The sequence below is a fragment of the Haematobia irritans genome, chromosome 3 (genome assembly GCF_050003625.1).
Source record: "Haematobia irritans isolate KBUSLIRL chromosome 3, ASM5000362v1, whole genome shotgun sequence".
Taxonomy (NCBI): domain Eukaryota; kingdom Metazoa; phylum Arthropoda; class Insecta; order Diptera; family Muscidae; genus Haematobia; species Haematobia irritans.
The window spans coordinates 128,154,572-128,170,677 of record NC_134399.1 but is presented as its reverse complement, the minus strand read 5'-3'; the positions used below and the strand labels follow the sequence as shown (position 1 = coordinate 128,170,677).

Here is a 16,106-nt window from a genome sequence, read left to right as displayed (position 1 = left end):
ATTTCTATAGAAAATTTTGTCAAAATTTTATTTCTATAGAAAGATTTATCAAAATTTTATTTCTATAGAAAATTTTATCAAAATTTTATTTCTATAGCAAATTTTGTCAAAATTTTACTTCTATAGAAAACCTTGTCAAATTTTTATTTCTATAGAAAATTTTGTCGAAATTTTATTTATATAGAAAATTTTGTCAAAATTTTATTTCTATAGAAAAGTTTGTAAAAATTTTATTTCTATAGAAAATTTTGTCAAAATTTTATTTCTATAGAAAATTTTGTCAAAATTTTATTTCTATACAAAAATTTTGTCAAAATTTTATTTCTATACAAAAATTTTGTCAACATTTTATTTCTATAGAAAATTTTGTCAAAATTTTATTTCTATAGAATTTTTATTCAAAATTTTATTTCTATAGAATTTTTTGTCAAAATTTTATTTCAATAGAAAATTTTGTAAAAACTTTATTTCTATAGAAAATTTTGTCAAAATTTTATTTCTATAGAAAATTGTTAGAAAATTTTATTTCTATAGAAAATTTTGCCAATTTTATTTCTATAGAAAATTTTGTCAATTTTTTTTTCTATAGAAAATTATGTCAACATTTTCATTCTGTAGAACATTTTATCAAAATTTTATTTCCATAGAAAATTTTGTCTAAATTTTATTTCTATAGGATATGTTATTAAAATTTTATTTCTATAGAAAATTTTGCCAAATTTTATTTCTATAGAAAATTTTGTTAAAATTATATTTCTACAGCAAAATTTGTCAAAATTTTATTTCTATAGAATTTTTATTCAAAATTTTATTTCTATAGAATTTTTTGTCAAAATTTTATTTCAATAGAAAATTTTGTCAAAACTTTATTTCTATAGAGACTTTAGTCAATATTTTATTTCTGTAGACAATTTTTTCAAAATTGTATTTCTATAGAGAATTTTGTCAAAATTGTATTGCTATAGAAAATTTTTGCAAAACTATATCTATAGAAAATTTTGTCAAAATTTTTTTTCTATAGAAAATTATGTCAACATTTTCTTTCTGTAGAACATTTTATCAAAATTTTATTTCTATAGAAAATTTTGTCAAAATTTTATTTCTATAGAAAATTTTGTCAAAATATTATTTCTATAGAAAATTTTGACAAAATTTTATTTCTATATAAAATTTTGTCAAAATTTTATTTCTCTAGAAAATTTTGTCAAGATTTTATTTCTATAGAAAATTTTGTCAAAATGTTATTTCTATAGAAAATTTTGTCAAAATTTTATTTCTATAGAAAAGTTTGTCAACATTTTATTTCTATAGAAAATTTTGTCAAAATTTTATTTTTATAGAAAATTTTGTCAAAATTTTATTTCTATAGAAAATTTAATCAAAATTTTATTGCTATAGAAAATTTTATCAAAATTTTATTTCTATAGAAAATTTTGTCAAAATTTTATTTCTATAGAAAATTTTGTCAAAATTTTATTTCTATAGAAAATTTTGTCAAAATATTTTTTCTATGAAAATTTTGTCAAAATATTTTTTCTATAGAAAATTTTGTCAAAATATTTGTTCTTAGCAGCCAATGCTACTTTTCCCTTTTCTTTTTTATCATACATTTACTGTATGATTAAAATAAACAATAAATAATTTTATTTCTATAGAAAATTTTGTCAAAATTTTATTTCTATAGAAAATTTTGTCAAAATTTTATTTCTATAGAAATTTTGTCAAAATTTTATTTCTATAGAAAATTTTATCAAAATTTTATTTCTATAGAAAATTTTGTCAAAATATTTTTTCTATAGAAAATTTTGTTAAAATGTGATTTCTATAGAAAATTTTGTCAAAATTTTATTTCTCTAGAAAATTTTGTCAAGATTTTATTTCTATTGAAAATTTTGTCAAAATTTTATTTCTATAGAAAATTTTGGTTCTACTGAATATTTGTGGAAAATTTTATTTCTATTGAAACTATTGTCAATATTTTATTTCTATAGAAAATTTTGTCACAATTTTATGTCTACAGAAAATTTTGTCAAAATTTTATTTCTATAGAAAATTTTGTCAAAATTTTATTTCTCTAGAAAATTTTGTCAAAAATTTATTTCTATAGAAAATTTTGTCAAAATTTTATTTCTATACTCTTAGGACGTGCTCTTAGTACTAGAGTGAGAATGAAAGCTTCCTCCACCCACTTCCCATTTACGCATTTTGATTTGGAAAAAAATGTAACTGCACTCATTCCGTCTGGTTCTCTTACCTGTGACTCGAAGAATTTAAGCTCTGCTATAACCACAACCAACATATTTCCAAGGGCCACGGAAAGTAGCCAACATGCCTGTAATACGGATTTCATACTTTGAGGAGCTTGAGTGAAGGAGAATTCCAGACCAGTAATAGAAAACATAATCTCGGCAGCTGTTATAACAATAATTTGAGGAAGTTGCCATAGCATATGGACTGAATTGGGTTCAGTAACTACATGAGTTGCATAGATCTAGAAAATTGAAAAACAAAACAAGTTTTGAAATTAGTACCAAAGTAAGGAACAAATTCGGCAAATACTTACATAACCTTCCCTGAAATTTCCATTGGCCATGAGGACATAGACACCACCAGCTCTAGCTGTCATATTCATAACCGGCATACCATTCATGTTCAAAACAACTTTACCCCTAGTTACCGTCAATAGCTGGGAGGTATTGTATGAGGAGAGATGTGTCATAGTTCCCGAAGCATCGGTTATGGTGAATTTTGTCTGACCGACAGGAACATTCAGCATAACACGCAATAAAGGATTACCCAATTTGGGTTGTTCTGGACTATCTTTGAATTCATGCATGCGATCATTGGCTATAAAATAGCTTACAGCTTTTCCTGGTTTCACATTGAACATGCCAGAAATTCCGGGGCAAGATGGATCCGCCGAAGAGGCATCAAACCGATATGAAGTTAGTTCTGGAGCCTTAACTTCCCTTTCAACCCACATACCCAGGGCAGGAACATGAGTCTCATTGGCATTGTTGGCCATGGGGAAATTACTTAGGAATTTATAATCACAAGGCATACCATTATAAACTCTCAATTGTGAGGTCATTTTTCCAGGCATAACCGGGGCCACTGCTTCCAATTTCAATTCAACAAAAGCTGATAGTAGAAAAGCTGCAGCAGCTAAAAGACCACCAAGTGTTAACTTTTGTAGAGGTCTGCGAATGCCCACCATGGAGAGCAAAGGATATAGAACATAATCGAAGAGAGGAATAAAACCCAAAATGAGCAGGGGGTTAATGACTTGCATTTGATCGGGTTTAATGAAAAAACCAAAAATTTCACCATCCATTCGTGTGGCTTGGAAGGTCCATCTAGAACCTTGTTGATCGAATAAGGCCCAGAACACGGGGAAAGGTAAGAAAAGAACCAAAATCTTCAACAAGATCTTAGTATCGGATACCATCTTTTGCCCCACAGCAGGTTCTGCATAGTCTAGCCAGTGTTTTCGTGGCATGGTTTTCCGTTCACGTCTCCATCCTCCTATAGCCTTGGTGATGCATTGTGAGACACCCAAAATCATATTACCAGCAGGAGGTTTCATTATGTATAACTTTTTGCCGGCAACAAATATCACCACAGACAATAACATCAATACAGCAGGAACTCCAAAAGCCAAAGAGAAGCAATCATTATCGCCGAAACAGTGGACATCTTCACGCAATATGGGTGTCACCGATGTGGAAATCATAGAACCGGCATTAATGGCAAAGTAGAATAATGAAAAGAATGTGGCCAATTGTTTAGCTTGTTCTGGCAAACGGAATTGATCTCCACCAAATGCCGATACACAAGGTTTGATACCTCCGGTTCCGATGGCTATAAGCACAAGACCCAGTATTGTAACAGCTCTGCAAAACCAAAAAATGAAAAAGTTAACATGGGACAAATGAGGTAATTGAGTTTAGATTTTTTTGTAAATCACATAAGAAGGATGAAAATTGCTTTCTTATTGTGGATACACAGAATTAAATTTCACGAAAATTTTTCCAATTAAAATTTTAATTGAGTTTTGAAAAACATTCAATTAAAAATTTAATTGATTCAACAAATTTTTAAATTGAAACAAAAATTAATAAAAATTGATACTATTAATTTTTGTGTTTGTTTTTTTTTTATTTTAATTGAACCAATTAATTTTTTAATTGACTTTCAATTATTTTTTTTTTAATTGATACTATCATTTCTGTAATTGAAGACATTTCAATTGAAAATTTATTTGATCAATTAATTTCATGATCGAAGACAAAATATATATTTTTTTTGTGTGTACTTACTGAACTGGTAATTTTAATACTGGTATTGCACCCAAAGCCATTATAACTCCACCAATGGCATATACAATGGATAAATTTAGAATTGTCTTAAATTTACCCAACCAACTGTCAGCAACTATGGCACCCACCAGGGGACATAGATAGACCAACATTGTGAAGACATGGAATAAAACTGTAGATGTATCATCATCATATTGTAATTTACTGGTTAGATAGAGAACCAATATGGCTAAAAATAAAGATTTTATTTTGAATTAAAATTAACTGATAATAATAAAATTTATTAAGTTTTGGGATTTTCCAAAATATGATTCTACTCACTTCTCATGCCATAGTAATTGAAACGTTCACAGAACTCATTACTGATGATAAATCCCACTGCTTTTGGATACTTTACCGGCTGAAAAAAGGTATATAAAAAGTGATTAATTTTAATTACACACTACAATATTCTATAAGGTTTGAGTTTAATTGTTACACTGAAAAAAAAATATTGATTTGGTAATAAAGATTACACTAAAACAGAAAGTGAACCTAAAGTGAAACTAAAGTCAATTTTATACTCGTTTAGTTCATGGAAATATTATGTTTTGAGAAAGTTTTCTTGACTATAATATTTTTTTGCGTATTTTAATTAAATTAACTAAAACCGGGGTACAAAATTATATACAAATGAAGCATAAAGATGTACTAAATTCACAAATCCCACAAAATTGTTCAGAATTTCTTAAAATTTGTAAATTTTACCAATTATGCGCCCATTATAAACTTTGTATGACACTAAAGACATTTTTGCATTTTTATACCCTAAACCACATAGTGGTCAGGGTATAATAAGTTTGATCGGCCAAAAAATGTGCCTATCAGAAATATTGATTTTAGACCCCATAAAATATATACCGATCGACTCAGAATCACCTCCTGAGTCGATCTAGCGCTTGGTGTCCGTCCGTCCGTCTGTCCATATATTTGTTGTTCACAGGATTCCGGTCGCAATTATTAACCGATTTTGATGAAATTTGGTACAGGGAGTTTTTTGGGCACAAGGACGAACGCTATTGAATTTGGAAGAAATCGGATCAAATTTAGATATAGCTCCCATATATATGTATCGCCCGATTTCGACAAATGGGGTCACGTTGCGCGTTTTTTCAAACGGATCGTCACCAAATTTGTCAAAAGGTAATCTTTCCCATCGCCCTTCAAGTCTGCAAAATTTCATCCAAATCGGTTCAGATTTAGATATAGCTCTCATATATATGTATCGCCCGATTTTCCCAAATTTGGCCACAAAACCTTTATTTATCAACCGATCTTACTCAAAGTTGGTTAAATATAATATTCTATAGCACTAACTATATGAGCTAAAAATCATCGAAATCGGTCCAGATTTAGCTATAGCTCCCATATACATGTATGTACCGCCCGATTTTTCTAAATTTGGCCATAAAATCCTTATTTATCAACCGATCTTACCCAAATTTGCCTAAATGTAGTCTTCTATAGCACTAACTATATGTGCAAAAAATCATCGAAATCGGTTCAGATTTAGATATAGCTCCCATATATATGTATAGCCCGATTTTCCCAAATTTGTCCATAGAACCCTTATTTATTAACCGATCTTACTAAAAGTTGGCTGGATCCAGTCCTCTATAGTACTAATTATATGTGCAAAATTTCATCAATATCGGTTCAGATGTAGATATAGCTCCCATATATGTATCACCCGATTTTGAAAAATTCGCCCCTAATAACCTTATGTTTGACCATGCAGGCCTCATTTCTTAACTGATCTTAGTCAAATCTTGCACAAGGTAACCTTTTGTGGTATTAATCAAACCCGCAAAATATTATACAAATTGGTTCAGATTTAGATATAGTTTCCATATATACGCATCGCTCGATTTTCCCAAATTTGACCATAGTACTCTTATTTATTAACCAATGTTACTCAAATTTCAAATGTTGATGTACTAGCCGATCGTACTTATACGTACTTGTAGCTCTTACATAACAATATTGCTCGATTCTTACAAATTTGTATTTATTACCCACACTAATTTAACGATTTTCTCTTTTTTAATAATGGGCTCAATATTAGTGGTATACTAACTCCGTAGGTGCAATATCAACACAGCCAGTGTTGCTAGAAGTAGGGAAATTCACTATATGTAGGGGTTTTTCTAATATTTAGCGTCTTGTAGGGACGTAGGGCCACAATGTAGGACATTTTCACTCAACACAATTTGTAATAATTTTTACATTTTGGTGGCTCTAGAGGAGGAAATTAGAAGCCGGCAAGGCTTGATCTTTAATAATGTGTGGTAAACTTTATTCCTGTAGAAAATTTTGTCAACATTTTATGTCTATAGAACATTTTGTCAAAATTGTATTTCTATAGAAATTTTTTTCAAAATATTATTTCTATGCAAAATTTTCTCAAAATTTTTTCTCAAAATTTTATTTCTATAGAATTTATTGTCAAAATTTTATTTCTATAAAAAAATTTGTTTATAGAAACTTTTTCCAAAATTTTATTTTTATATATATTATTTACCACCAACTGTGGTGGTAATACAAATTTATATTCTAAGTTATATATGTTGCATATTCATGTTTTAAGATAATAAAGTACTTAGAACCATTTTTGTTTTGTAATTTTTTTAAATTTAACGAAAAATATTGTAGGGAAAATTGTTTGGGAATGTATGGGAAAGTAGGGAACATATTCCCTGGCAACATTGACTATGAGCTATAGTCAGATTGACACAAAGCACCCATAGACATGTACCCCTTAATTTTCTTAAATATGCAACTGCGATTTATCTCCCAGACCTATATGTTACCCGACAAATGCTTATGATTACTAATTCTGTAATAGTGGTTTAGGGTATGATATAGTCGGCCCCGCCCGACTTTCTACTTTACTTACTTGTTTAACTCCAATTTTTCCTTCACACTACGAAATTTTCTTTTACAAGTGAAAAAAAAAACACGTATGTCTAATAAATTTCCCATCAAAAAAAGCGTCGCCAAAAAAGTAATGAAAATGTTCTTTTTGGATCCGGAAGTGGTGCAAAATTGATGCAGAAGCGATGAATTTAACATGGGCTTGTCATAGGACGGAAGTCCTCCATTTCAACAGCCGTTGTACTGAATGTGCATCACTTCTTTAGGTGTGATCCGAATTCAGTGCGTTTGGCCTCAAATATTTTCAAAGATTTACAATTTTTTCAGATTGGATTTAGCATTTTTTTTCGACAAAATTTAAATAATTTGTACCGTTTTATGAATTCTTAAACTGTTTTTAAGCAATTTAAAATTACCCAGCCCAGAAAAAAGCTTGTTATAAAAAATTTAATGAAAAGAACTTCCTGTGCAGTTAAAATAAAGAACATTATTGGGAGTACATATTCTGGAAGTTCTTTTAAAGTTGTGCCTTTGAAAGAACTTGCAAATTTTTTTGCTGGGTTTCTTTAATTTGTCGAAAAATATTTACTTTTTTTGTGATATCAGCGTTACATCTGCGTTTCATTAAAATTTGCTAAAATTAACCTAATTTTTCCAAAAATTTTACAAAATTGTCTTTTCTTATGGGGTCAATGTGTTTTGAGTGTATATGTCTTTAGGAAACATAACTCAGAGTATCGAAAACGTTATTCTTTTGTGAGAGTTTTTCGAGTTCGGCAAACTTTTATTACGAAAATAAATTGTTTGTTACAAAATTTTTTGTTTTGTAATAAATAATAAATTTTGTTTCAAAATCACAGTCCATTTCGTTTTTAAGTCTTTAATAAAACACACTTTGAAGTTTCATAGTAATAATTTAATAAAGTAGTATGTAATGCGGAACAATGTAAAAATTTTTCGAATATATGTAAAATTATATTAAAGTTGCATTTTTAAGAAAGTGGTATGTTTATGTTAAATTAAGTTTCTTTACATCGACTCATGGGTGCACAAAACTATGCTCTATAAGTATAACTGCTGATTGTATGTGTTGCTTGTGATGGCTATAGCGAGTATTATCTGTTGATGACAATAACAGCTACGTAGCCCCGTGGATAGTGTGTTGGCTTACAAACTGCGTGGTTGGCAGTTCGATTCTCATTCCAGGCGAAAGGTTAAATTTAAAGAAAAAATCCAAATAATTTCTCCTACATTATTTGTATCACTGAAAAAGGTGCTAAGAACTAAACTAGCCTCGTGAATATAAGAAAGGTGTGAGGGAAGTTGCAATTACCCAGAAAAATAAAAACAAAATGTTGAGTTAGTCTTTAAGAAATTGTTTTAACCCGAAATTGTTTCGTGATCTTTAATATCACGTAAATGTTTTTTTTTTCAGTGTACATGGGCTTTTCATGAGGCGTAATTCCAGTATATCGGATTTCATTTGAAAAAATAAAAAAGGTAAGAGTTTATTTTTTCGGTTCCTACCTCTATGTAAAGACTTTTCTAACAAAAGTAGCTCATAACAGGTTGGCTGATAAGTCCCCGGTCTAACAAAGAAAAACACATTTTTTTTGCCAAAATTCGTTTTTATTATTCAACATAGTTCCCTTCAAGAGCGATACAACGATTATAACGACCTTCCAATTTTTTGATACCATTTTGGTAGTACTCCTTCGGTTTTTGCCTCAAAATAGGCCTCAGTTTCGGCAATCACTTCTTCATTGCAGCCAAATTTTTTCCCTGCGCGCATCCTTTTGAGGTCTGAGAACAAGAAAAAGTCGCTGGGGGCCAGATCTGGAGAATACGGTGGGTGGGGAAGCAATTCGAAGCCCAATTCATGAATTTTTGCCATCGTTCTCAATGACTTGTGGCACGGTGCTTTGTCTTGGTGGAACAACGCTTTTTTCTTCTTCATATGGGGCCGTTTTGCCGCGATTTCGACCATCAAACGCTCCAAAAACGTCATATAATATTCACTGTTGATGATTTTTCCTTCTGAAGATAATCGATAAAATTATTCCATGCGCATCCCAAAAAACAGAGGCCATTACTTTGCCAGCGGACTTTTGAGTTTTCCACGCTTCGGAGACGGTTCACCGGTCGCTGTCCACTCAGCCGACTGTCGATTGGACTCAGGAGTGTAGTGATGGAGCCACGTTTCATCCATTGTCACATATCGACGGAAAAACTCGGGTGTATTTACGAGTTAACAGCTGCAAACACCGCTCAGAATCATCAACACGTTGTTGTTTTTGGTCAAATGTGAGCTCGCGCGTCACCCATTTTGCACAGAGCTTCCCCATATCCAAATATTGATGAATGATATGACCAACACGTTCCTTTCATATCTTTAAGGCCTCTGCTATCTCGATCAAGTTTATTTTACGGTCATTCAAAATCATTTTGTGGAATTTTTTTTTATGTTTTCGTCGGTAATCACCTCTTTCGGGCGTTCACTGTGTTCACCGTCCTCCGTGCTCATTCCATCACGCTTGAATTTTGCATATCATTCAATTATTGTTGATTTCCCTGGGGCAGAGTCCGGAAACTCATTATCAAGCCAAGTTTTTGCTTCCAACGTATTTTTTCCCTTCAGAAAACAGTATTTTATCAAAACACCAAATTCCTTTTTTTCCATTTTTTTCACAATAACAAAAGTTGCTTCACAAAAGACGCTCTATCTCACAAACTAATTGATTTACAGACGTCAAATTTTGACACGAATCATATGAAGGTGGGTACTATATAAAAATAATATGCATTTAATACTAGTGACGCCATCTATGTGTCAGACCGGGGACTTATCAGTCAACCTCAAAGAGAAGCAAATTTCATCCGATCCGGCTGAAATTTAGTACATGGTGTTGGTATATGGTCTCTAACAACCATGCAGAAATTGGTCCACATCGGTCCATAATTATATATAGCCCCCATATAAACCGATCCCCAGATTTGGCTTGCGGAGCCTCAAAGAGAAGCAAATTACATGCGATCCGGCTGAAATTTGGTACATGGTCTCTAACAACCATGCCAGATTTGGTCCATATCGGTCCATAATTATATGTAGCCCTTATATAAACCGATCCCCAGAATTGACCTCCGGAGCAAAATTCATCCGATCCGGTTGAAATTTGGTACATGTCGCTAGTGTATGGCCGATAACAACCATGCCAAAATTGGTCCGTATCGATCTATATTATATATAGCACCCAAATAAACCGATCCCCAATCACAGAAAAATCACGATTGCCACTCGAGCCAAAAATAATCTACCAAAATTTTAATGCCATAAAAAATGTTGTCAAAATTTTATATTTCTATAGAAAATTTTGTCAAAATTTTATTTCTATAGAAAATTTTGTCAGAATTTTATTTCTATAGAAAATTTTGTCAGAATTTTATTTCTGTAGAAAATTTTGTCAAAATGTTATTTCTATAGAAAATTTATGAAGTATTTCATAGTTGGAGAGGAATATTTTGTAAAATCTTCCAAAACATCAATAATTCTACCCATCTACCAAACAGCAAAAAGTTTGCCATTTTTGGTAGACTCCTGTTCATAATTGTATATAGCCCCCATATAAAGCGACTCCCATATTTCAATTCTGGCTATATATTTACCGCACAAAATTTCATATCGGTTCGTAATTATTTCTTCCCTATATTTACCTGTCAAGAACTGAATATATACGTAGTTAATTGACCTTTCTTTTGTCTACTATATATTAGAGGTGTGCACGTGAGTAATATTTTGTTCACGCTCTCGCACACTCACGACGGAGAAATCTTATTCACGCACACTCACGCACGATATTTTTTGGTAGGACTCACGCTCACGAAAAGAAAATTTGCACTCACGCACGAAACTCTCACGAAAAATATCGTGACTCACGAATAATTTTATGAGTAATTTACCTATAGAACCTGGGGGCTAATCACGGCATTCGATATCGAATTCATAATCGTATCGAAAAAATTGTCGATACGATTAAAAGTTTGGATCACGGCATTCGATCGAAATTTGATGCAATTTCTCAAGCGTTGCCAACAGCAAAAAACGAAGCAGAGCAAAATGAAATGACAAAACTAAGTATATCTTATGGACCCATATCTCTTTTTACATTCCTCCAAATTCCTTCCTAATTGGAGGATGAGATGAATATAAAATAATTCGGCGACAAATAAGGAAAAAAGTGCACATTGTTATTGGTGTAAGTACATGGGTTTGAAATGGTGTGCACTGTTAGAAAGTCACCTTTTGTAGGCTCAATGGACGATTTCGGCTGACGAAGGAGGCGTTCAAAATGAAAATAATTTTTGGTGGCATGTCAACGTCAATTTTATCACTTTACAATTGTCTGCCGTCTTAAAACTTTTTGCGAGTGGGAGCCTTCATAATTCACTATTCTTACAAGGTGGTCCAGAAGCGTTATGTTGTCACGGAATGGTACGGCATTTGGTCGATCACAATCTCTTGAATATCGATCTAGCATGTGCGCTTTATATATGGTTCTTTGTCAAGCTAGAATGCTCGCTGCGTACACTACTATGACCAATTTTTGTTTAACTTTTATTGGAATTGCATTGGTCCTAAATATTAAAAATATGTTCATTATATGTAAATTTACTACAAACTAGCAACAATTCGAACTAAAACTAATATATTTACTATTCCTATATGGCGAAAACAATGTAAAAAACATGTGAAAAATGTTTTACGATTGCAATTTACCAATCGAAAAAATTGTCGATCAAAAAATCGACTCCCGTGATCCGAAAAATTTAGATTTCGATCAAAAGTTCTCGATATCGAATGCCGTGATTAGCCCCCTGATTGAAAACATGAGTATGATTAAAATCGAGAGTGTTATAAAACTCTTACACCTAGAATTATAAATGAATTCAACTCGTAAGAATATTATGTTTGTACGCGGAATTATTTTCGTGAGTGTATTTTTCCGAAATTCGTTACTCACGCACACTCACGAAGATATTATTTTCGTGACTCACGCTCACGCACGATATTTAGTTGGTTAATCACGCTCACGCACACTCACGCCGTTGCCGTCAGCGTGAATCACGACTCACGAAAATTTTCGTGAGTCACGACAATTTCGTGTCACGTGCACACCTCTACTATATATCCCGCATGGACTAACTTACAATTTAGAAGATGATGTAAAGAAGTTTTAAGATGCCTTGCCATCGGCCGCAACCCAAGTAATTTAATTGTCGATGACCGTCTTTGGTAGAAGTTTCAACGAAATCCATGGTGGAGGGTACTAGAGCTCGACCGAAGCGGGTTTTTTAGCCGAAGCCAATTTTCGGCAAAAAAAAAAACAATAATCGGCCGAAGCCGAAACCGATTATTATTAATTTGTACTTAAAGAAATTTGGTGTGTTTTAGTTCAATATTAGAATATTTTTTTTTTCAGCAAATGCATAAATACAACGATAAAAGATAATTTACTCCAGTAGTTTGATATTTTAATGACAAAAAATGATTTTTAATAATTCTTTTTACGTTTCATTTGTACTGGGTGTTTTGACTGCGACAAATTCAACACTTGGACAAATCAATATCAAATAAATTATTCAAAAGGCTTCGGCTTCGGTTAATTGGCCTCTTGACGCCGAAGGCCGATTATCGATTTTTCTATCCTCGTGGATAGATTTTATTTTAATATATTTTAAATAGTGGTATGAAGTTCAAATCAGTTTTCAATAATAATCGGAGTTTTTTTCATTACTGGTTATAAGTGAGATAAACTTTCGACTTTTTTCTACATAATCAATAAGTACTAATTTCTTTTTTTGCGGGTAACATTGTGTGGAACTAGTGGCAAATTATCTAATAGATTTGTGGGCTTACCCAAAAACATGGAACCAACAGCATAGAAATTACCAAATATAATTTTTTATACAAAAAAAAAAAAAAAAAAATATGGGTGTGGATTGATAATGATGCTAAAATCATAATAAGGCAAAATATTAAGAGACAAGGTCAATAGCTTTATCATCATCGTAAATTACTTAATATTGTTAATACGACAGACACTTTTTAACGCCTGCCAATATGTCTTGCCGTCTCACCTAACAACTTAAAATTATTTTATTTAAATTCATTTTTTTTTTGTTTTTCTTTTCTCAACAAACAGGTATTCTCCTAAGTAATTTTATTTTTATTTGAATATATTTTGCAAAAAGTTCATAAAACTGTGAAGTGATAAGAAACATTCAGCATTCAGTTTTGTGTCTGGAATACAAATTTCGAAAACTCAGTAACATTTTAAGGTAAACTCCTCTATGAATGTTGACATTGTGTTTGTCTCATGATTCAAAATAACTTGCTTGGTGTCATTAGATTTAGTTAATTTATTTGTTATTTACATATTTGGCTACAGCGTTTTCGGAGAGTTTATAAACAGAATATTTTTTTGGTAGAGTTATATCGATAATTACTTTTGGAGAATATGAACATCAAGTTGTGGTATAAGGAAGAGGTTGCCAATGACATATTTTTGCATTGAATGAATGTACATGAGAAAATAATCAAATCATCAATACTTTTGCAGCACAATACACTTTGAACATTTTTAATTTTAATTCAATAACAAGTATATACAGCAGTAAGTTCAGCCGGGCCGAATCTTAAATACCCACCACCATGAATCAAACATAATAGTTTCCTTTGAAAATTTCAATAGGGTTTGATGACAAATATTTTCCCAAGCAGTTCATTTCAACCAGAAAAGATTTCACCTATGAAAACTAGATCAGATCCAGAATCTGAGAATTTAGTTTATAAGAACCATTTTTTATTTAAGATAATTATTTTGTTGTATTGGCATATAATTCAATAAATCAATTAATCAATTCCATTTTTTGTTTGGGGTTTAGAGGAATCATAAACATATCTTGTAAGTGTGCATGAAAATGATGAACTATCGCCTTGATTTGCAATCTAAAATCTGTAGATTTTTACCCCAATTATTAAAATGATTACGAGAAGTAAAATCTGGAAATTTTAGATTCAGTTTGAAGCAAGATATTTAGATTCCATTAAAATGTTTGAAAACACATTCAATGGCCGGGTAACTGGTAAGTTAGGTTAGATAGAGTGGCGCAGCTTCGCTACGGGAAATGGATATACAACAGAACCGGTAAAGGACTACTCCCTGGTGTGAATAGACCAGTCCCAGTTCTGGCCGAAACGTATGGAAGGGACCGGTCACTTCAACACGGGTTTGTCATTGACGGGGATAAATTTACACTGCAGGCTACGGATTGGACTCATTCCAAACTACATGACCTGGGAGAACTTAGTAGGACTAGACAGGTCCTCATGAACCAGTCTGGAACAAACCCTTAGGTACCGGTATTATTTTGATCATTTGAATTGCATTAGAAAGAAAAACTTTTGGACTATGTTGGCCCATAGGTAAATGTCTAGATCAAATAAAATTTTAAAATAAAGAGAGTATAGAAATCAATAAATTATATGACAATTTAAAAACTGCGACAAACCCGAGCACTGGTACTAGTCCTGTAATAGGTCCGTTAGTGGCAATATTTCGTAGGATTGCCAGTTGGACAGGTGGTGAATTTTTCTCTTAATAATGAGTGCTACCCGATTCTATATTTAGCTTAATAACAAGGAACCTCCGTCTTATAGCTGAAGAGATACTATAAAATATACAAGAATGTCAACATCATTAGTGAGAGGGATAAACTACCGCTGAAAAACTTTTTTGGTGCTCGGTCGAAACGACAATCTAGCGTTGAGAGTACATCTATGCCGACAGGAGCAGCAGAGTAATGGTGTATGTAGGACGTTTTAGGAAGATGTTACTATGAACACTACACTCAAAAAAAAGTGAACTCTCTATTTCACTAAAGCCATATTAACTTTATATTAGTTCATAGAATCATTATGTTTGGAAAAAGTTTATTTTAGTCAAATAATTTTTTGCGTATGTTAGTTAAATGAACTAAAAAACGGGAAAAAGTTATACACAAATAAAGCATAAAGATTTCCTAATTTCGTATTTCTTACAAAATAGTTCATTATTTCTTTAAATTTGTAAATTTTACCAAAAATGTGTCCATCATGAACTTCGTATGTCACTAAAGACATTCTTGCAATTTTGAACTCCAAGATTTCTCTTAAAACTACAAAATTTTCTTTAACTACTGAAAAAATTTAGTTATGTCTAATAAATTTTCTTGAATTTGTCGAAAAATATTTACTTATTTTTGCCATATCGGAGTGATGCCAGCGCTTGTAATACCGTTTAGTTAAAATTTTCTAAAAAAGTTCCAAATTTTCTAAAATTAATCGAAAGTTATCTTTCCTGGTGGGTTCACTGTTTTTTCAGTGTACCTATGCCTGGCCCATCTTGAAACCGGGGACTGGAAAAAAATTAGGCAATTCGTCTAAGAAGTTAAGAGCACACAAATTATGACATGGGTGTATATAGGCCCCCATACGACAGCGAATCTTGGATCCTCTTTTCAATCTAACCTAACCTAGATATATCAAGTTCATCAGGATTATCTAAAGTACTATTTTTGAAGTGTCTCCGTGCTTGAATTTTTGCAAATGATTATAAATTTTTACTCATCTGGTAAAAAACTACGATTTTCAATAAAAGTTAATATTTAATATTCCCGTTCGATTTAACGAATTTTTCTAAATAACGAAAGGGCCTGACAATATATCGTTCGTTAAACCGAGCTTCGACTGTATTTTCAATTTGTGGCCATTCGCATAAAAACTGCAATTTCTAGAAACCCTAGAAGTTAAATTGGTAGATCGGTCTAATGGGCTCT

The 16,106-nt window shown here is 31.7% G+C and overlaps 1 protein-coding gene across 5 annotated transcripts in view; it reads right to left on the bottom strand.

The window, feature by feature from the left end:
* The window catches only part of yin, an 84,871-nt gene that overhangs the window by 1,268 nt on the left and 67,497 nt on the right, over positions 1-16,106 (bottom strand). For all 5 annotated transcript variants that reach the window (XM_075298962.1, XM_075298961.1, XM_075298959.1 and 2 more), the window contains 4 exons: positions 4,641-4,719; positions 4,320-4,548; positions 2,564-3,893; positions 2,255-2,491 (listed from right to left, as the gene is read on the bottom strand). In XM_075298962.1, coding sequence (XP_075155077.1) covers positions 2,255-2,491; positions 2,564-3,893; positions 4,320-4,548; positions 4,641-4,719 — 1,875 coding nt within the window. The remainder of the gene's footprint in view (positions 1-2,254; positions 2,492-2,563; positions 3,894-4,319; positions 4,549-4,640; positions 4,720-16,106) is intronic.